The 23,180-nt window shown below is 36.2% G+C and overlaps 2 protein-coding genes and 1 non-coding gene across 3 annotated transcripts; all 3 read left to right on the forward strand.

Annotated features, from left to right (window-relative positions):
* Positions 1-1,284: 1,284 nt before the first annotated feature.
* On the forward strand, positions 1,285-1,383 carry LOC148767685 (U6 spliceosomal RNA). Its single transcript, XR_016034142.1, has one exon. It is a non-coding gene; the product is annotated as a U6 spliceosomal RNA (small nuclear RNA).
* Positions 1,384-5,398: 4,015 nt separating this feature from the next.
* On the forward strand, positions 5,399-11,258 carry LOC105960226 (transcriptional regulator STERILE APETALA). The gene is made up of 3 exons (XM_012984398.2): positions 5,399-5,611; positions 9,684-10,248; positions 10,448-11,258. Exons 1-3 carry the CDS (start codon positions 5,399-5,401, stop codon positions 11,047-11,049), a joined length of 1,380 nt encoding a protein of 459 aa, XP_012839852.2. The 3' UTR covers positions 11,050-11,258.
* Positions 11,259-12,084: 826 nt separating this feature from the next.
* LOC105960247 (transmembrane 9 superfamily member 9) lies at positions 12,085-17,395 on the forward strand. Its single transcript, XM_012984414.2, has 7 exons — positions 12,085-12,580; positions 14,821-14,985; positions 15,136-15,245; positions 15,332-15,437; positions 15,533-15,645; positions 15,722-15,872; positions 15,959-17,395. The coding sequence occupies exons 1-7, from the start codon at positions 12,458-12,460 to the stop codon at positions 17,114-17,116; spliced, it is 1,926 nt and encodes a 641-aa protein (XP_012839868.1). The 5' UTR covers positions 12,085-12,457; the 3' UTR covers positions 17,117-17,395.
* The last annotated feature ends 5,785 nt before the right edge of the window (positions 17,396-23,180 follow it).

Below are 23,180 nucleotides of genomic sequence, written 5' to 3' on the forward strand. Positions count from 1 at the left end.
AATAAATATATGATAATAATAATAATAATAAATAATAATAATAATAATAATAATAATAATAATAATAATAATAATAATAATAATAATAATAATAATAATAATAATAATAATAATAATAATAATAATAATAATAATAATAATAATAATAATAATAATAATAATAATAATAATAATAATAATAATAATAATAATAATAATAATAATCACCATCACCATCCTTAATCATTATATTATATACACGTACTTTTCGTAGAGAAAATTTAGCACAACCAAACATATTCTCATTTTTACATCTACATAAAAACTAAAAATACAGCTTCATCCAAACATATTCTCATTTCCTACAAAAAAATCAATACATATACTTTTTTCATCATAAATTTTGAAAACTAGAATTTTTTTTTTGAAAACATAACCAAACATCCCCAAAGAGTTTTCATAGTTTGACGGATCACTTTGGACTTTAATCTCTGGTAAATTTGGTCTCATAAGTATGATTTACATCCTCCGACATAGGGGGTGGGGTCCCCTAAAATAGGAAACATTTTTTTTTGTTTTTTCTAATTAAATAATAATCCCTAATATTTTAAAGAATAAAATGAGTTTTGAGTTGGGTAGAGAGCTAGAAGTAGGTATAGGCCCTAATTTCACCTCTTGACTTGAGAGAAAATGTTTCCCAAGTCCTTCTTCTCTCTCTGCCCCTAATTTAAATTAATTAATTTGTCAGTTCTTCAGTGTCAGAAAGTTCTGTGATTTTTACTTTAAAAACAAATGGAATCGAATTGAGAGGGCGGACCCCACAGGGCCCCACCCAAATACTCTCTTTAATTACAACTGTTGCCATTGCAATTAAATACTAATAAAACAAGACAATTAATTAATTATGACAGAGAGCAAAAAGAACTTTATGCTGATCGATCTGATTGGACATTACCCCTTCTTATGCGGGCCCTACTTACTTTACCTTGAGTCAAAATTCTACGCCCAACTAACTGCCAAACAGTTGTTTTATTGCATGCAACGTTTCATTTTTCACATTAATTATTACCAATTTTTCTCTGCTTCTGATCCGTGGTTTAACTAATGTGGTTTACATCTCTCGTATGATTAGAAAATTGATATACGGGAGTGTATATCGGTCTGGCGTATTTTGAGGCACGAAGCAAAACATAGAATTGTGCCCCTAAATAATATGGGATTCGATACCTAAGAAAATATATTATAACATAGGGTTCGGCACAGTATCCCTATTTTTTGAAAAATATATATGTAAAATATAAACATATTTAATAATAAATTTTAAAATTGGAACGATACAAAGAAGATTAGTATGGCGCCTGCGCAAGGATGACACCCATAAATCAAGATATGGTCAAAATTTATATGGTAATCAAGTTTATTAACGAGGCCTCTTCATGAAATAGCGTTTCTTTTAGCCAAAACAAATTAATAAAAATAGATTAGAAAAAAAAAGAAATATTTACTTTAACAAAATTAGTTGAAAGTTAGGAAATAAAAAATCAATAATGATTAAAAAAATAATTAAAGTATAAAATTATAGAAACATAAAATAATACTAGGTTGAACCGAGAGAAATAAAATTGGAATGAAAAGATATAATTGGAGTAAGTGTGGGTAAAATTTTCAAACTAAATGAATTAGTTAAAAACATTAGTCGAAAGGGGAGGGAGTTGAAAAGTCAAAAAAAAAATGAGGATCTTTCTTGTTAGTAGTAGAAACGAGTGCTGAAAATAGTAATAGAGATTCAAACATATTATATTTATAAAAACACCTAACATATTTTGGGCCCCATAGAGCCTGGCCCCCCTCCCCACGGTCCGGGGCCACCCCTATGTTTAACCTGTGCATCTATATGATTAGTTGCGAGTTCCTTCATTATAAAAAAAAAAAAAAATTCTTTTATAGAGGTTGGAACAAGTGAACTTGTATCAATTGACCCAAGTTTAAATATTATTAGAAAATAGTCGTTAGATGTTTAAATGGAGTTTGTAACACATGATTACCATAGTGTGGTTTACGCTATCATAAAAAGAATTATAGTATAAAATGTAACATATTAATCTAACAAATGTACATATTTAACTCTTCAAATTAAAATCATTTCTCCTTATAGTAATTTGATAATAATACACCTCTCGTTTTTCTTCTCAACTTTCATTTTAGTAAGAAAACAAATATTTTATATTTTGTTTTTACAGTAAAAATTTAATAAAGAACAAATTCGTTTTGTCCAACTATTTAATTAAGTCTGAAAGAAAATATAAATAAAATGGAAATAATTTTATCAGATATATATATATATATATATATATATATATATATATATATATATATATATATATATATATATATATATATATATATATATATATATATATATATATATATATATATATATATATATATATATATATATATATATACAAATTTTTGCATGCATCTATGCATATAAACCCCTATCAAAACCAAGGTTGTAAGAAGCGGCAATTGGATTGGAGGCCGTCAGACACCGACTCACTATTAATTAATGTGGCAGTGATTAATTGGTGATAAATCGGAAATAAATCAGTTTTTTAAAGTTTAATGTAATATATTTCTAGATACTATTTATAAATAGTCAAAACATATATAAAAAGATTATACATAATTATATCTCCATCATGTATATATTCTAATAACATAATAAAAGTTTAATAATAATAAGATCATAATACATAAATATTCTTATAAAATATAAATAAAAAAAACATTTTTTTTAATTTACATTTATTCTTGAACATTCCTGGCATACATCATTAGTTCTTTTACAATAATAGTTAATATTGTTGATTTTAAATGCCTATGAATATCTACTTATCTGTTGAGATAGATTACATGTTACAACATTAGGTGTGGACGTGTGGTAACAAAATTCTTGTGTTGTCACAGTAATAAACGTACTAAAAGCAGAATAAAGAACGCAAGAATTTAATGTGGTTCGGATACAAATGTACTCTACATCCACGAGGACTTGCAAAACTAGTTCAGATTTAAGTGTACATTAATAGGACTTAATAAAAACACTAAAGACTCCCTCTTTATGTAATATGCCGTTCTTGCACACGACTCGAACTTGTTGATAATCAAAGCAATTCCTCCATCCGCACTCTTGGACTTCCTCCAATGTTAAACTTCTTTCAAATGGCGGATCGACCTCTCCCGAGATCATTTTAGAACTTCTCCCGAAACGCCGATCTTCTTTATGGCCTGGTAGAAGAAACCTGTTCTGTTGCCACACCTGGCGTGCAGACTCCGTCATGTTGCCACACATAATGTGCAGACAGGGCTGCAGCACGAGCTGCACCCTTCAAAGCCTTTATGCTAGGATTTTTCTTATTAAAGCTCCATGGGACTCATATGAGTTTGATGGCCTTATATAGGCACAAAATCACCACCCTAAACCTAACGTGGGCCCTAAGAAATCGATTTAACTAGGTAATATAATCCTAGTCGATTTCTACTTCTATTCTAGTACAAAAGATACCTAACTAGAATATAATACATGGAAATAAATCTAAGTCTTAATAACAATATTACAGAAATAGGACTCTAATTAATTCCAAAAGAAACATGAAAAACAAATATTTGTCAATCTTTAATTTCCACGTATCACGAATTTCTTCAATCTTCAGTAACAGAAATCTGACGCCAACAAATATAAACAAAATAAAGCATAAACTCATTTTTTTAAAATTAAAATCCCAACTTTTATTTTGAATTATTATTAAAAAAAAAAACAATTTTTGACCGATTTTTGCCACCGAAGTTTGACCTGCCTTAAAGGTTTGACCGCCTCAACCCGCCTCAGACCGCCTAAAACCGCCTCACAGGCAAAAATCCAATTTTTCAAACATTTACACTAAAATCGTAAAAGTTTGGAACCGCCTCCGCCTCGGAGACCGATTAATCGGCCGTCTCGACCGATTTTCAGAACACTGGATAAAACAGTTCATTCAAGAGGCAACACTTCACCAATATTGTTTTTCTTTGCCTTCAATATTTCACTAGAAAAAGGGAAAACTAGAATTTCCCCCATTTGACAAATTCATGTAGGAGAGGAACCTTCATTTTTTTCTAATTTGACTAATTAATAGAAGTAAACTATTAATACTACATTTGATGATTTATAATCGTCTCAATTCTAACTTTCTCTTTTCTTATGGGCCTTTTTTTTCTTTATAGATTTGATCGTTTCTTCTCTTCTTCTCTCTTTGTTTCTTCTTTTTTTCTCTAATCTAATTTTCCGCCTTCTTCATCCCTTTTCTCTTCTCACTATTTCGACGCGGCAGACTTCTTCGAAATTGGTGGTGCTAAAGGCGGTGCACGGCCGCGTCCTGATGCCGTTCTATCTGGTCGCGTAGCCGGCTCGTGAGCTGACAAACAACTAAAAAAAACTCGAGCTCGAAAAACTCAAATTTGAGTTTAAACTTTTTTCAAGGTGACGGCGCTTCGAGCAGGTGTTTTTGTGAGCAGTACATTTGTTGGAACTCAGTTGGATCCATAAAAAAAATGAAAATTAATTATTAAAAAAAATGAAAAAAGAGTTAGGGGTCGCATGGCGTGCAATGGAAAGAAAAATGGCAATTTTGGAATTACTCCCTCCATCACTTATTATATGTCATTTTGGGTGGTTACGCGAGATTAAGTAGTCAATAAATATGCATAGATTATACAAAAAAAAATAGTAAATACTAAAATGCCCTTGTCATTAATCATTTTTAATTAACTAATTAAGAGTGATAAGGAACAAAATTACAAACAATACACTTAATACCTTATTGAAGCTCTAAAATGACAAATAATTTAAGACAAAATATAAAAAAAAAACATACAATAAGGGACAGAGGGAATAAAAATTATTATGAATTTATACTAAAAGGTAAAAATATGAATGAATCTTTTACGACTATTGTAATGTTTGTTGTTTTTGATCTAAAAGATGGAAAAAGAGGCAACACGTCACTAATTAATGAACAAGAGAGATCACTCGCTCTCTTCCCCATGCAAAACCTGCGCATGCAAGTGGCTCCGAAACCTGTATATATATATATAATATATATATATAATATATATAAACATTGACCCACAACTAAATATATACACCAGCTCCTCATTTTGAACTTTGCATGCGGAAAATTCATCTCTTTTTTTGCCCCCCCCCCCCTTCCTTCAATTTGCTTCTATTTATTTGAATTTCATTAACCTAATCAAGTTACCTGAACTACTGCACAAATAAACACCAGTCCCCCATTTTTAATTTGGGCCCTTGTTTATTTCTGTCCTTGTGTCCCCATATATTATACCTTTCGGTTTCTTCTGTTAACACTATTACACGCACATGTCAACACCGTCTTCCTCCGAAGAAGTCGAAAGAGTAGACAGCGGATCTTCGTCGTCGTCGCGTACAAGGATGAGATTATCCGCGAGCATTAATAGTTACGGGGTTTGGCCGGAGCCATTTGTCGAATCTTTTGCATACAAAGTGGCCATTGATGCAGGTCTCAACCTTGGCCGCCTTGCAGCTGCCCAAGCTCTCTTCCACATATTCCGGGTACCCTTTCATATATATTTTTTTCTTCTATCTCTATATATATTTGTCTTTGTTTATATATATATATATATATATATATATATATATATATATATATATATATATATATATATATATATATATATATGTTTGGCTTTATTGAAGAAAAAAGGTTTGAATAAACAATTGTCTAAAATCATGCACGCTAGCTATTATTATAAGTATAACACCAATAAAAAATACAATCTTTCACCCAAATCACATATATCAAGAAGCATGCCCTAAAACATGTTATATAATATATTCAATTTAATTCACCTTTTGGCTCGAGGGTGTTGAGGTGCAAACAATGTCCCCCATCGGTTTAATATGGGAAAGATCTATGGTTTATAAAGAGGGGATAGTAACTCCATTGGTATGAGGCCTTTTGGGGAAACCCAAGAGCAAAACCAGTTGGGCCCGGCCCAATCTGGACAATATCATACCAATGTGGAGTTCGTGCTATCCCCGCTGGGGCCCAACAGTGGTATCAGAGCAACTTAACCATGTGGTGGAAATTGCCGGATCCTCGGTGCCGAACAAAATGGTGAGCTCCCGGTGCGCAAATGGAGGCGGCTCGACGAGCTCCAGGTGGGAGGCTCGGTGGTGTGAGCCCCAGGCGCAAATTGAGGGGAGGCTCGGTGGTCCTTTGTGTGGTCCGACCTGTGTGGTACTTTGTTCGAGGGGAGGATTGTTGAGGTGCAAACAATGTCCCACATTAACTCCATTGGTATGAGGCCTTTTGGGGAAACCCAAGAGCAAAACCAGTTGGGCCTGGCCCAGTCTGGACAATATCATACCAATGTGGAGTTCGTGCTATCCCCGCGGGGGCCCAACAGTGGTATCAGAGCCATGGCCCAGACCTAACCATGTGGTGGAAATTGCCGGAATCTGTGTGGAAATTCCCGAATCCTCGGTGCCGAACAAAAATGGTGAGCTCCCGGTGCGCAAATGGCAGGCGGCTCGACGAGCTCCAGGTGGGAGGGCTCGGTGTTCCTTTGTTCGAGGCTCGGTGCGCTCTGTAACAAAGATGGTGTGAGCCCCAGGCGCAAATTGAGGGGAGGCTCGGTGGTCCTTTGTGGTCCGACCTATGTGGTACTTTGTTCGAGGGGAGGATTGTTGAGGTGCAAACAATGTCCCCCATCGGTTTAATATGGGAAAGATCTATGGTTTATAAAGAGGGGATAGTAACTCCATTGGTATGAGGCCTTTTGGATTGTTGAGGTGCAAACAATGTCCCCCATCGGTTTAATATGGGAAAGATCTATGGTTTATAAAGAGGGGATAGTAACTCCATTGGTATGAGGCCTTTTGGGGAAACCCAAGAGCAAAACCAGTTGGGCCTGGCCCAGTCTGGACAATATCATACCAATGTGGAGTTCGTGCTATCCCCGTGGGGGCCCAACAGTGGTATCAGAGCCATGGCCCAGACTTAACCATGTGGTGGAAATTGCCGGATCCTCGGTGCCGAACAAAATGGTGAGCTCCCGGTGCGCAAATGGAGGCGGCTCGACGAGCTCCAGGTGGGAGGCTCGGTGGTGTGAGCCCCAGGCGCAAATTGAGGGGAGGCTCGGTGGTCCTTTGTGGTCCGACCTGTGTGGTACTTTGTTCGAGGGGAGGATTGTTGAGGTGCAAACAATGTCCCACATTAACTCCATTGGTATGAGGCCTTTTGGGGAAACCCAAGAGCAAAACCAGTTGGGCCTGGCCCAGTCTGGACAATATCATACCAATGTGGAGTTCGTGCTATCCCCGCGGGGGCCCAACAGTGGTATCAGAGCCATGGCCCAGACCTAACCATGTGGTGGAAATTGCCGGAATCTGTGTGGAAATTCCCGAATCCTCGGTGCCGAACAAAAATGGTGAGCTCCCGGTGCGCAAATGGCAGGCGGCTCGACGAGCTCCAGGTGGGAGGGCTCGGTGTTCCTTTGTTCGAGGCTCGGTGCGCTCTGTAACAAAGATGGTGTGAGCCCCAGGCGCAAATTGAGGGGAGGCTCGGTGGTCCTTTGTGGTCCGACCTATGTGGTACTTTGTTCGAGGGGAGGATTGTTGAGGTGCAAACAATGTCCCCCATCGGTTTAATATGGGAAAGATCTATGGTTTATAAAGAGGGGATAGTAACTCCATTGGTATGAGGCCTTTTGGGGAAACCCAAGAGCAAAACCAGTTGGGCCCGGCCCAATCTGGACAATATCATACCAATGTGGAGTTCGTGCTATCCCCGCTGGGGCCCAACAGAGGGACAAAAATTTACAAGACAAGGATTTAGTCAGACGCATGGTTCGCCGGAATGTCGCGGTACACTGTTGTGTCCAGTTCCATTCAATAGCGCACTGTTTCAGTTCTGTTCCGGCCAGTGACGGATCTGGCTATGGTCTAGGGTGTGCAGCAGCAGCTGAGGTGGTAAATGTCTTCTTCATACATTGACGGCAATCCCTGATTAGACGAAACTGGGAATTATTTGAAAACGAAAAAGAACTGCTAGCCTCTATATTATATTATTATTTAAAAATTTAGAAATAATGTGAAGTTTAATTCCCTTTTGACAAGACATACCGAAATATATAAAATTTGTATATAGAGTTGTACGTGTACGTATTTTTTTCAAATCCTAACATTTTTCTGTTTAAATATTTCTACAATTCACCTAAAATTTGCAAATTTTAAATTTTTGGTCCACTATTTTATAAAGTGATATTTAAATTTTTTATTCTACAATTTTGAACATCCTTGGGAAAAATCCTGGATTGGCTACTGGTTCCGGCCGGCGAACTGGTGAGACAAAACTGGGATTTATTTAAAAAAAAAAAAAAAAAAGAACTGCTAGCCTCTATATTATATTATTATTTAAAAGTTAGAAAATAATGTGAAGTTTAATTCCCTTTTGACAAGACATACAGAAATATATAAAATTTGTATATATAGTTGTACGTGTACGTATAGATATGAAATCTAAAAGGGCTAAAAGTGCAGAAAATCTTTTTTTCTGGGTAAGAAAAATGGCCAATTTAGGATTGATTTGATCACCCTTTTGGTGCGGATCTGAAATAGAAAAGGGTTCTTTTTTAGATATATATATATATATATATATATATATATATATATATATATATATATATATATATATATATATATATATATATATATAAATCAAATAAATAAATCCCATGCTCTTCAATTATTATTAGTCAATTAAATGATATTTTCAGCTTGTTTTCTGTCATTTTTTATTCAGTATAACTTGCTTTCGGCATACTGATAGAGACCACTCCAAACCCACTCTCTCGGTACTTCACTTACAATATATACTTTCACTATTTGCAGTGAGTGAAAATTGATTGGTTTTTTAAAGTGATATTTTAAAATTTATTATATTTTTTTTTTTATTATTTTAAAATTTTACTTTCTCTCAACGAAAAAAATCTCTCTTAATGCAAATATTTTGACTCATATGATAACGGGTTTGATGTAAATTTTAAGTTTCTACGATTCTTGAATCATGTATGTCTCTAACTGTATCGCAAATGGGGATTCCATGTTAATCAACATAAAATAACCAGATTTTTTTTTTTCAAAAAAATTACCTGGAAATCGGGATAATCACTGTTATTTTGGTTTATTGTCGCTTCCTAGATAAATTCCGAAAAAACGTAACAAGTTGTGAAATTGAATAGGAGATAATTTGTTAAACTGTATGAATTTTTGGAATTATGTCGTTAGAAATTACTTTGCAACCTATCAAAAGTCCTTTTGTATAATTTGTTTCATTATTACATTTTCAAGTGAATTAAAAATTGCTAATTTTCATCTTAATCCACTTTTCTTTTTGAATTTTATCAGTTTAATCCACTTGCTAATCACTCGAAATCATTTGTTTATTTTTAAACGAATTTTCTGAATTTCATGTTTGTAGAGAGTTGCATTATCTTATCTTAAATTTAAATAAGTATCTCAACTTAGAAGAAAAAAAAAAGATTTTTCTATATTTTTTAAAAACTAAAAAAAAAAAAAATTATATATTAATATTTTAATAATAAAATAAAATTAAATGCAGGTCTGTTCAACATGGAGGGCCATATCTCGCTCAGAGCTTCTATGGCAGAACCTCACCCAACGCATCTGGAACATCAACCACCTCCTCCTCCGCCACACATGGCGGGACGAGTACATCTACCGCCACCGCACCGCCGCCAATTTCCGCCGCCGCAGATACGGCCACACCACCCTCCAATATTACATCCCCCCAGACGACTACGACCACAATGACAACAACACTGGTCAACATTCTTGCCGGCGGCTATCACTTTCCGACCACCACCTCGCCGCCGGCTTCTCCGACGGTGCGGTTCGCCTCTTCCACCTCCCCAGCAGCCGCCACCTGTCCACGTTCTACCCTCAGCACCGAGATCGGATCGGCCGGTTTTCTCGTTCCGTGTCGGGAATCATCTTATCGGACATTAGTCTTGTCTTCGCCACGCTGGACGGCGATATTCATGCCACAATCATTAACGGCGGCGGCGCGGGGCCGTTGCGCAGGGCCCACATGGGCAACGTTGTGAACGACGGCGCTCTGGTCGACTTCACCGGTAATAACCGGTGGTGGGTTGGACTATATGCTGGTATATTTTCTTGGTCATAATTAATTCATTTTTGCCCTTTTGCGAAATTTTCATATATTTTTTTCTATATAATTAATTTTTTAATTAATTCATTTTTGCCCTTTTGCGAAATTTTTATATTTACTTACTTATGTTCATTCGAATTAGTATACAAACATTCGTGTATATATATAAGCGCATGTCGTCCATTATTGTTCAGGTGTTCCGGGGCGCGCCTTTCACATATGGAACAACGAAACGGGAGAGCTAGTCTTCATCGGAGGAACACTCACCGATCCCGAAGCACTAATGGGTTGGCATTCACTCACCGAAATAACCGACGACGTCATCGGCCGAGTCCGGATCACAAACCACGATAGCGCAGTTATTGCATGCACTAGCCTCAGAGTCATCGTGTTCGACCTACAAAACCAAGTAGGCCTCGTCTTAGGCGAACTACAACAACAACTCGTGCGGTCAAGGGGCATTATCGTCAGCTCGTTCGACTCGAACGCTGACTCAGCCCTGATAGCTGACAGCCGTGGGGCCGCCACCTTGCGGAGGGTGGTCGATCTAACGGAGATTTGTAGGTTCACCGTTAGAGGAGGAGGGTTGGTGTTAGGGTGTGTGAATGGTGGATATGGGGTGGTGTTTGGTGGAGGGGTGATTAGGGTTTGGGAGATAGAGAGTGGGGGGTATATGTATAGTTTTAGAGAGAGAATTGGGGAGTTTTGTGATGCACTTGTTGTTGATGAGAGGTATGTGGCTGCTTGTTCTTCTAGTGGGGTTGTTCATGTTTGGGACTTTGGGGCTCAAATATAGAAACTTTCTAATTATAGTATTTGTTTTTTGGTGTTTAAGTGATCAAGAATTAGGGTTTTTGTTTTTATTATTAACAAAAATATATTGAATGGGTCCAATTGGGCCAACAAGTGGAATTTAGGGTTTCAGGATTTTGTCTTGTTCTTGATTGTGATGTGATTGTTGAAGTTTGACTGATTTGACAGGGATGGGAAGTATTATTGTTGACCAAAAACACAACTTTTATTTATTAATTTGTATGCTTTCTTTGTTCACTTTTGTTTTCATTTTCTAAGTTGTTTTTAATTTCTTAGTTGAGACTTGAGAATATATAAATTAGTATTTGTTTTTCTCTTGGAAAACGGCCACCCTAAAATAAGGTGAAAATACTAATATTTACAACGAATCTTCAATTATATATTTTCTTAGGTGTCCCGCCCTTATGGTGTTGAATTTAACAAAATTTTGTAGATTCCGTGGTATATTATCTAGTTTGTACTCATTTTGTGTAAAAATGCAGTTTTTGATGCACCGGCCCAAAAGACATATATTATGATCTTATTTCAAAATATGAAGTTCAAATGAGGTAAAACGAGTACAAACGAGAGAATATTCCACGTAATCTAGAATATTTTGTGAGAATTAGAGTATGATTTCTTAAGTCATACATGTTCAAAACTTCAAATAGTCAAATTTGACGTGTATTCAATGTTATTGATGTAGTATTAATTTAAATAAATAAAAATGATTAAACAAAACAAATTATTACATAATTAAGGGAATATAATCGTATAGTAAAAAAAACATTTATCAAATTTATTTATTTAATTAAAAAAATTCTAATTACAATTAACTTCATAAAATTTGATGTAACGAACAAAATATAATGTTTAATTTTTTTTTTTTAATAAATTGAATTAATTTCATCCAATATTTTAAAAATATTGTCTAAAAATATTTATTTTAATTTAATGTTCATTTCCCGTACACTAATTTATTTTTAATATAAAACTAAAGTGTCATGTGTTTGAGACAAATAACCTAAAAATCATGTCCAAATTAAAGTTTTATTTATATAGGATGAGGAGTGTGTCACTTCCAGAAGTCAACGCCTCAGTCAACTAATTCGTGGTTAATTAATAGGAAAAAATTAGCAGCCATCAGATCAAAATCGATCCCAATCCGACGGTGAATACCTCTCATTCCTTGTATGCAAAGTAAAACCTTGCACTCTTTCCCCCGTTGGATTTCTTACCTTGTTTCCGGTTTCATCCTCGTTCTCTCCGTTCAATCCTTTACACACAGTCGCACACGCACACAGATATACATACACGCAGTCGTAGAGAGGGGAGTGTATAGCTGAAGGTTGGATCTAGATCTTCGATTCAACAATCAATCTTCCGCTGTGGTGATTGTATAATAGGTAAAGATGGCGGTTGTTGGGAGAAGGCCTCACGCGATTCGGATGTGCGTTTGCGTCACGCTCCTTCTGCTCGTCACCGTCGCTCACTCGTTCTACCTTCCCGGTGTCGCTCCTCAGGATTTCTTCAAGGTGCCGTTAATCCTTCTCTGCGTACACCTTTTCTGTATCTATTTATATGTATATGTATATATATGTATATACACACTTCTCGTGGTTAATAATATCTGTGGATTAGTTCTTTGTAGAATACATGAATATTGAATTATGTGTTGAATTGATTCGTGAGTGTGGATAATTGGCGAGCACGAGTGTATGTGCATTTATATGAAGTGTGATTTTTGTGATTTAGGGCATTTTTAGATGATTAATTAGATCTCTTTATGCCTTTGATTGGATTGGGGATTTTGAAATGAGGAAAATGAAAATGCAAAGGAAAGTGAAGTCAAAGAATTTTGATTTCTGAAGTAGACTTTCTTTAATTTTGTTTGGAAGTTAAAGGAAAAATGTAAAAATTAATTTACATTATTGAAGAATTTTTTTTTTTGGTTATCTTACAAATGTGTAAATCAATCTCTTTTGGGTCTATGTATCTCATCTAACCCCCATTTGTCGTCTCCAATGTCAATTGCAATGTAATATCTTTCAACCAAAAAGATAATCGAGAACCTCCCATTTTTCTTTGTATTTTCTTCATCTACTCCCAATGGTCGTCTCGAATGCCAAATCCAATTCCCATTTGTAGAACCACTGATATCGTATTGGCCGCTCTCACCGACGCGGCATCCCGAGCAACAAAATATCTTGACCGTGGCAATAGCTCAATCACAGTCATTGAAAGAGCAGCCCCAGGGTTTTAAGTTCCAGGATGTTAGGTGCAGTGCTAATCTAACTTTGCAGAAGTACACCCTTTTGTCACGTTTTGTGCTTATGCGGATTCTTAAGATTATCAATGTCAACTGTCCAGATGTATTAGAGCAGCTTAACTATGCATATTTTGTATACCCTTTGATCTCGTAACTCATGCATCCCTTCCAGTCACTCTTTCTGAAATCCCCTGTTGCCCACTCCTAGGATTATTGATTTCTTATTTCATCTTCATCTGCAATTTTAGAGAAATAAAAGGCACCACGAGAAAGCCGATTTCTATGAAAATAATGAATCATATTTTCGTGGTAAGCGTCTCAATTTTAGAAGTACATTTGAGAATTGAGGGTGTGATGTCGAAGAGGGCTGGGAATAGGATCTACTAATTCTTCCTCCTTTAAATCTTATTTCATTTTCTTCTTATCGATCATGAGAACGGGTTCCCTCCATAGTAGTGGAAATTGGGATATTATGTAAAATTAAAAAGGGGCTGTAAAATCTTAATCGTAAAATTGGATCATAAAAACTGTAGTATTTTGAATTTTACATATCTTGTCAATGTAAATAGCATGCCAAATGTTATTTGTCTCACAATATACCGAACATCTCCTAACATGCATGAAGTATGTTCCAACATTAAAAAAACATGTGTCATTCATTGTTGTTGATAATTGGATTACTCTTTCCTTGTTATTGTTTGCTGTTTGTGTTACAGTTGGAGTTCTGAAAATGGTTGAGCTTTATTTGAGTTTCACTTATTTTGAAGAAAAAATAATTGAGTCTGGTCCAAGCAAACTGAACCCTATCCCAGTTCCGATACGAATGTAAAATTTTTAAATCCTAATAAATTCATAGATTTTAAAGATTTTACTCCCAACACCTAGAAGGATTTTGCTTGGATTAAGATTCTAGAGTAGTAAAATCGTAAAATCCTAGGATTTTAGGATTTTAACTACTTTGGTTCCTTCTCCTCCCCCAATTCCTTCCTTTTGGTTCTCTATCTACCAAGCACACTTTCTTAGCCTCATATTTTGGAACTATACTTTTTATGTGACTGATATGTTATATTGTGTGTAATAAATCGCAGATTAAATAAGCAGTAAATATTATATTGACTACTACAATACATCCTTAAAAATTTTGGAGTTTCGCGGACTATTTTCTATTGACTAGCCACTTTATCTTCTTTGCAGCTTAGTCTTCCACTACATGGACTGCTATGCTTTTTGTTTTTTATGTCGTTTTCAATGTTAAAAGAAGACATCCGTGAAAGAATGTTTGAAGATAAATACAGTGCCACCTAAACATAATGTGGAAAATAATCTTTTATGGATTTTTGTTAATCGATAAAAACAGCAATGTCAACCTATGGGTGAAAAAGTAATATATATACCTGCGTTTTAGTGTTAAACTTCATTTACTACATATTACTTCAACTGATTCCTGTGTATATGTCTATTGTTGAATATATACCTGAATAGTTTGCTTGGTGGTCTTTGATGCAGGGGGATCTACTGAAGGTGAAAGTGAACAAACTGACCTCAATAAAAACACAGCTTCCATATTCCTATTATTCCCTACCTTACTGTAAACCTGAGAAAATTGTGGACAGTGCTGAAAATCTTGGAGAAGTTCTTCGTGGTGATCGCATTGAGAACTCTCCCTATGTGGTAATTCTTCTTGCAGTCCGCACTTGTTTCCTCTACATTGTTCATTTCGCTTTGTAATTTGTTCATTTCTTGTATGATGAATTCAGTTGGCTTCCTTCTAACTTTTAATTAGTGGGTAAAGAAAAATAATGTACTACAAAACATGCGCAGTTTAAGATGCGAGAGCCACAGATGTGCAATATTGTCTGCCATATGACACTGAACGCCAAAGATGCGAAGGAATTCAAAGAGAAGATTGATGATGAATATCGAGTGAACATGTAAATCACCATGTTGAATGAGTCTCTTCCGTTCTAAGTCCGTATCAATAATGGCTAACCTCCTCCTTTTGTGGTTCTTTTGACAGGATTTTGGATAATCTCCCTCTTGTTATGCCTTATAAAACAGCCGAAATGGTGTCCGTGGCTTATCAGCATGGTATTGATGTTGGTAGGAAAGGACATTATGCTGGGGTGAGTATTTAATTTTGCTTTGCTGTTGAAAAGTCTCTTTATAAATGGTGAGTTGAATCTTGAAATATTGTCTTTCTTTAATCTGTTGCTAATAGAGATCGGAGGAGAAGTATTTTATCTACAATCACTTGGCATTTACTGTGAAGTACCACAAGGATGAAGAAACTGCTGCTGCTAGAATTGTGGGATTTGAAGTCCAACCTTTCAGGTAATGCGGTTTTAACGATTCTTTTGCTGTATCTATTTTGACCCAGAACTGATCTTAAATTTGTTGTTATCTCCAGTGTGAAGCATGAGCATGATGGTCAATGGGATGATAAAACACGACTAACAACGTGTGATCCTCATGCAAAACGAAGTGTAACCGACTCTAATTCTCCTCAGGAGGTTGAAGAGAATAAAGAAATTGTTTTCACGTACGATGTGGAGTTTCAGGTATATTCTTCTCTTTCTCGTTTGGACTTCATAGTTAATCTTATAAATTACGAAGATTCTAATATTGCACTGTCCTTGTCTTGTAGGAGAGTGAAATCAAGTGGGCTTCTAGATGGGATACATATCTTTACATGGCCGACGATCAGATCCATTGGTTCTCGATTGTGAATTCTTTAATGATAGTCCTCTTCCTCTCGGGAATGGTGGCCATGATTATGCTCCGCACTCTCTACCGTGATATTTCGAAGTACAACCAATTAGAAACACAGGAAGAAGCTCAAGAAGAAACCGGCTGGAAATTAGTTCACGGCGATGTGTTCAGGCCTCCAATGAACTCCGATTTGCTCTGTGTTTATGTCGGAACAGGTGTTCAGTTCTTCGGAATGATATTGGTCACAATTATCTTCGCAGCATTAGGGTTCTTGTCCCCTTCTAACCGAGGAGGATTAATGACCGCCATGCTTCTACTCTGGGTTTTCATGGGACTTTTCGCTGGATATGCTTCAGCCCGTCTTTACAAAATGTTTAAAGGAACCGAATGGAAGAAAATGACTCTCAAAACAGCTTTGATATTCCCCGCAATCCTCTTTGCTATTTTCTTCGTCTTGAATGCACTTATTTGGGGGGAGGAATCCTCTGGGGCAGTCCCGTTCGGGACCATGTTTGCGTTAGTAGTGCTGTGGTTCGGAATTTCTGTACCGCTTGTATTTGTGGGTAGTTATGTAGGTTCGAAGAAGCCAGCTATTGAGCCTCCGGTGAAAACCAATAAAATCCCGAGGCAAATACCCGAGCAGGCTTGGTACATGAACCCTATCTTCTCAATCTTGATTGGGGGCGTACTCCCCTTTGGAGCGGTGTTCATCGAGCTATTTTTCATCCTTTCGTCGATCTGGCTGCACCAGTTCTATTACATCTTCGGTTTCCTCTTCGTTGTGTTCCTTATCTTGATTGTGACGTGTGCTGAAATCACGGTCGTGCTTTGCTATTTCCAGCTGTGCAGCGAGGATTACTTGTGGTGGTGGAGATCGTATTTGACTTCTGGTTCGTCTGCACTTTATCTGTTCCTTTACGCAGCTTTCTACTTCTTCACGAGGCTGAATATCACGAAGCCGGTTTCTGGTGTCTTGTATTTCGGGTATATGCTGATCGGTTCGTATGCTTTCTTTATGCTGACTGGTACTATTGGTTTCTACGCCTGTTTCTGGTTCACGAGGCTTATCTACTCATCGGTGAAGATTGACTAAAAAATGAAGTCGAAGACACATAAAACCCTCGTCAAAAGTAAAACTTAGATTGATGATATACTAGTTTGGCATATACCATGTTTTCATACTAGCCTTGGATTATAGTAATTTTATGTCTTAGTTCTTATTGATGAAGAAGTTCCATTTATGGAGAGGAATTTAGTGACATTCTTCTACTCTTACAAGAAAATTTGTAAGAGAGATTCAAAAGCTAAATTACATGTAATTTTTAAACTTATTCGTTTTCTATTGATGGGAGATTTGAGAGGGTGCTCATAAGTCATGTTGATGTCGAAAATTTATTTCAGTGTAGCGATGTTCGTAACTTTGCCATAGTTCTCTGCCTTGATGAAAGTTGCAGCTACTTTCCGTTTTTGGTTTCTTGCAAGAAAACATTCTTACTCGTTAAATTCGTTTCCTTTTTTGTTGTGGGTGGCATTTTTGAGTGTAGTGTTAACAGGTTTTTTTGTCTCCATGTAAAAATATAGATTTATTTAGGGGAAATGATGAATGCATAACTATTTTTAGTAATTGTAGGTTATTTTTTTAATTATAATTTTATTTTTATTTATGTGCTCATATTTTAGTATCTATAGATATTTTAATATAAAAATTAATTCTCGTCATTTTTATCATTAACTGTTAAATGATTATATTTATTTTTTACAATTTCGAGTCTCAAACATATGAAGAAAATTCTAAATTTATTTGTCTTTAATATTCGATATTAAGTATAACTAAATTTTTACCTCACTTTCAACTGTACCATCCTCCAAAGGCGATAAATCCTATGTTCTTGGTTATTAATGATGATCAGTGGTCAGGGGCGGAGCCATGTATGTTGACTTCTGGGTGGATTGAAGCCCACCCTATTTTTTTTTTTTTTTTTTTTTTTTTTTTTTTTAATGCTAATCATGCTTAGTTAATTCTTTCATATGCTATTTTAAACTAATCCAAATTATTTAGCCCACCCAACAAATTTGTAATGTAGTTTAAAGAGCTTCAATAATTATATTTTGGACAATATAGAATTTAATTTATATAATTTAATAAAAGTATACGAATTTCTATCTATTTTGCTCTATATTTTCGAAAAAAAAACTCTTAAAAATTTTCGGGGGCTCTACCCCCGAACTCCCGTAAAACTTTAGCCCACCCATGCGGAAAATCCTGGCTCCGCCACTGTCAGTGGTATGTTATTCTCTCAAAATAATGATACATATGGGTATTGAATATTTAAATAAAGTGTGTTTACCAAAAATATTTGTGTCATATTTTCTCAAAATAATGTGTTGAAGAAAACTTCTAAAAAAAAAAAGATTTCACAAAATAAGATGGTATATATATTAGAATTTAAATTTTTAAAATAAAATGTCCTATATTTACTAAAACTTGTCCTGCATTTATCAGCACCCTTTATTTAAACATTATATAATAAATTATTTATTGGGTAGCTAAAACTAAGGGGATAATTAGTGAAAAACCCCCAATTCATTTACCTATATTAAGGATATTAAGGTGGATATAACCTCCTTTTCATTATTAGTGAAAACTCCCCACCTTATATTAAATAATTTATTTTTAATTAATATTATTTTTGATATTACTAATATACCTAATTTGCCCTATTATATCTAAAATAACCAAACCTATTTCACGTTCTCTCTATTTCTCTTATTATTCTCTCTCTTTTCTCTCTACATATCGCCGCCTCCAACTCTCTTCCACCTGTGTTCTGCCACCGCCTCCAACCCTCTTCCATCTCTGCGCCGCCATCGTTACTCTCTTCTCCCAACGGCGTTCTTCCCTCCACCGACGTGAAAAGAAGACGGTCTTCACCCATGGGATTCTCTCGTCAAGGACGGCGTTAGGGTTTTCGCTAGGGAGAGAAAGACGAGATTATGCAGTGGCGCTAGGGTTGATATTGTGTCTGAGATTTCAATACAGACCACCGCCAACATTGTTTCATCGCTGTTGTTCTTCTTCTTCTTCTCTGATTTTTTTTTGGAACCCAATTCTCGAATCTTAATTTTCTTAATTGGAGTTTTTGGTTGAATTCTTATATAGAAGGCTAATTTTGTGTTCAATCAATAGTATAATGGATGTTTGTTTTTGTTGAAATTGTGTGGTGTTATTTATAGGTTTATAGATATTTTTCGTACAGCAATATAGTTGTTTTCGTACAACAATATAGTTGTTTTCGTGCAACAATATAGTTGTTTTTATTACTTTTTAGTTGAATATAATAGTTGATTTAACAAATAGTTGATTTTGATAAATGAGAGTTGCTGGAGATATATAGTTGTTTTAATAATAGTTGTTTTATTGAAATATAGTTGTTTTAACTGAAGACAAAAAAATATAGTAAAAAAATATTTTTAAAAAATATAATAAAAAGTTACAAAAATATGTTTTTTAAATATTTTTTTTTAAAATAAGAAATAAATAAAAAAACGAAAATTAAAATTAAAATACAAAAAAATACAAAAATAAAAGTGTATCAAAGTAGTGTAGGTAGTGAATAGAGGAAGGGTAAATTTGAGAATAAAAAAAGGATGGGTCTCTCACTAATAAAGGAAAAGGATCGGAGCTGGATCCATCCTCATTAAAATAAAGCTAGAGGGGGTTCTCACTAATAGTCCCAAAACTAAGATTAATTTTTCCTCACTTCAAAACCACCAAAATAAATTAAATAATAAATATGTAATGACATAAATACTCTTAATCAAAATCAATACGACAAAAATATTAAAATCTCATTTTTCTTTTTTCAATACCATTCAAACGAAATTGCTCAAACCCCTCTCTTTCTGCACAAACCCCTCAACCTCCTCCTTCCTCACAACAAACCTTCATAAAAAATCTCAAAACTAACAAAATCAAAAACCTCAAAAAACTTTCAAAATAAAGTCAAATGACAACAAAATGGTAGTTTACGATCGAAATGAACCCATTAAAATATGTATTATGTCTTTTTTTAACCTCGAAGTCGATTTTGAAGGTTTCTTTTTTTGAATCCAGCCGAAAGTTTTCGAAACATACTTGTCGAACTTTTTGTCAATTTCGACACCAACTTGTCAAAAAATATATTTAAAAAAAAACGAATTTCGACATATACTGGGAGTTTTTCGCCATGGGATAGCGACGTTGGGCGAATTATCTCCTCGTGGGAGTTGTCTCATTTTCGCGACGCGGGTGGGGTTGATGAGGACATCAACCGATGGGTGGAGCCGAGCCTTCTCGATGGGGGAGAAGAAGTAGAGGATGTCGATGATGTGGGCAGCGATGTAGATGATAATTCTTGTATTTTCATACTTGGAGTAGATGTGTATGCCCACTATTATTTCATTTGACGTTTATATTGTTTGACATTGTCATTGGTGTGACGCGTTGCTTGTATGTGTTTACGTTTAGCATTGTGCGTGATGTACTTGATGAGGGGATCAGTCTCTCAAGATTTTTTGATGGGGATCATGCCCCTTGTTAGACCTCATGGGTGGTAAGTATGTTAGGACCATGGTCACGCTTTAAATGTAGGACCCAATGAAAACAATTAGAGAAGTTTATGTAATCAAGCTGACCAGGTTATATAGATTATCATAACATCTCTAAGTGTTCCGAGAGTTAATGTTGACTTGAGCTAATAATTATGTAGTGAAAGAGCAATTACACCAAGAGTAAGGAAAATAACTTGCTTTATTCATTGATTGAAAATGTGAAGCTTACAAGCCTGCTTGAGGCGAAGGTAAATAAACAAGTAGGGAGTAAATCGCTCTAAATAACTAAACTTGTATTAAGTAGATAATGTAGGTGTTTCGTCCAATTGATGTAGAGAGGTGAGGGGATGCATCATCCTTCGGGTATGATAGCCCCCTAGTTTAGGATGATGTGACCGCTAACTTTGTTATAGGCTCGAGATGCTCCAAGTCTCATTGACATCATTGGAAGTCTAGAAACATAGAAGGAGATGTCGACGATTGTCGTCGGTCATCTCGTTTCCGGGTGTCGAAGTGACCTTCATCTCTTTTCTTCTTGGGAGGAGCGAGGGTCGAAGCTTCTTCGATGCGCACGTATTTTCCAGCGCGACTTAATAACTTCTCCAGAGTGGTTGGAGGTCTTCCGGCGATAGATTCCTTGAATCTACATTGCTTCAAGTTTTGTTGAATGATTTCAGAGAGCATGCTTCTTCTCACGTTAGGAACTTCATGAGCTGTCTCCACAAATCGTTGAATATAGTTGCGGATGGTTTCGCCCTCTCTCTGGGTGATAGTGAAGAGGTACGCGGGAGTCTTAGCGTACTCTTTATTATAGCGAAATGGTTGGTGAAACGATCTGTTGGGAGATAGCTTCTATTGACCCAGTGGGCAAGGAGTTGAACCAACTCAATGCTCGCTCGGAGAGTGTTGTGCGGAACATCTTGCACATCGCCGCATCAGTTGGGCCATATAGATCTGCCATGGCGTAGAACTTTTCACGGTGCTCCCGTGGGTCATTCGATCCATCGAACTGTGGTAGACTCGAGACATTTACCCCTTGCGACAGTGAATGGACTGCGCCTTATTGGAGGTATTACCCATCCACCAAGATTACCTATGTGGGGAAGGTGATTCGAGCGAGATACCCGACTGTTAATATCATCCTCTCCCCCATTGTGTGGAGGAGCTCGTTAGCGAGAGGCGTTGCCTTTTGGAGGTGAATGTGGGTCTTGTCGCCCAGTTCGTGTATCATGGCGATGAGTAGATTGTTGCATCCGTGATCTAGGATCTGAGGTGGATGCATTATCCGGTGGCGGTGGAGGTCGTTGTGCCACGGGTGGAGCTGCAGGGGGAGCATTGACTCCCGCTGTGGCGATGTATTATGCCACTGCTGCAGTGACAACACGAGCTGAAGTTTCCGCAATCATGTGTTGGAGGGCCTCTTCGATTATCTGAACCGATTGAGGGGCGGGGAGTGGTGGATCCAGTGGGGGATTTATCTTAACATCACGAGGTGGATCCTGATTACGAGGAGGAAGTGGCAAGCCAGAGTCTTCGCGACGTGGGAGGTTGTTAGCATTGTCACGTTCTCTCCGAGTAGATGATTCAAGGACGTCATGCGTGCTACGCGATCTTGTATGCCTTCCCGCAGACGGCGCCATTATGATGATGCTAGAAATAAATCACCTTAAGTTGTTGAGATAGAGGAAGCTGAGAGAGCAATGTGGATCACTACTCACGTGCTAGATGACCCTGAGATACATGCGAACAGAGAACACCTGAATTAGGCCGAGGGTTGATCCAGCGAATACCCCTCCGACGCTCAAGTCAGACGTGCAGATTATAGAAATAGTTGAGAGAATATGAATTGCCGTATCGTTCAGATAATATGGCGTATCTTAAGGAATGCGTTTCAACCTTTATTTATACCTTAGTTGAAATTGTCGGGCACAAACCTTACTTGAAGGTGATTGGGCCTCGGTGGTAGTAGTCTTCAATATTGAGCTCGTGGCCCATTATGTAAAGAAATTGTAGACCCATTAAGTTGGCCCAATTAGGCATATAAGAAACCGTTAACCGAAAACAAAAAAAATCGATTAACACCAACCCGAAAAAAATTGACATGTTCGATTCTTAAAGTATGAAAAATCGAAATTATTAGTACATGTTTGGTTTATTACAAAAACCGAGCCATACGACCCGTGCACACCCCTAACGTAGACTACCATTTTGTTGTCTTGTGACTCCATTTTATAAGTTTTTTAAGGTTTTGATTTTTTTGAAGGGTTTGTAAGAAGATGAAGAAGAGAGGGTTTAACAGGTTTGTGTTTGGGACAGAAGAAGAGAATTTCTTTTTCTTTTTTTATCTTCGTATTTAAATGAGGAAAAAAAAATTGTTTGTATAAATTTATTTTATTTGATGAAGGGGTATTTTAGTACTTTGCTAATAAAAAAAATTATGTGTGGTATTAATCAAAAGAAAAAAAAACTTGTATAAAATATGAAATTGAACTTGGAGGTATTAAAGTGAGAAAAAACATGTATTAATTTTAGCCGCCTCTTATTTATATTATTATGGAAATATTAAT

The sequence above is a fragment of the Erythranthe guttata genome, chromosome 10, assembly GCF_056151865.1.
Source record: "Erythranthe guttata isolate IM_541 chromosome 10, IM_541, whole genome shotgun sequence".
Taxonomy (NCBI): Eukaryota; Viridiplantae; Streptophyta; class Magnoliopsida; order Lamiales; family Phrymaceae; genus Erythranthe; species Erythranthe guttata.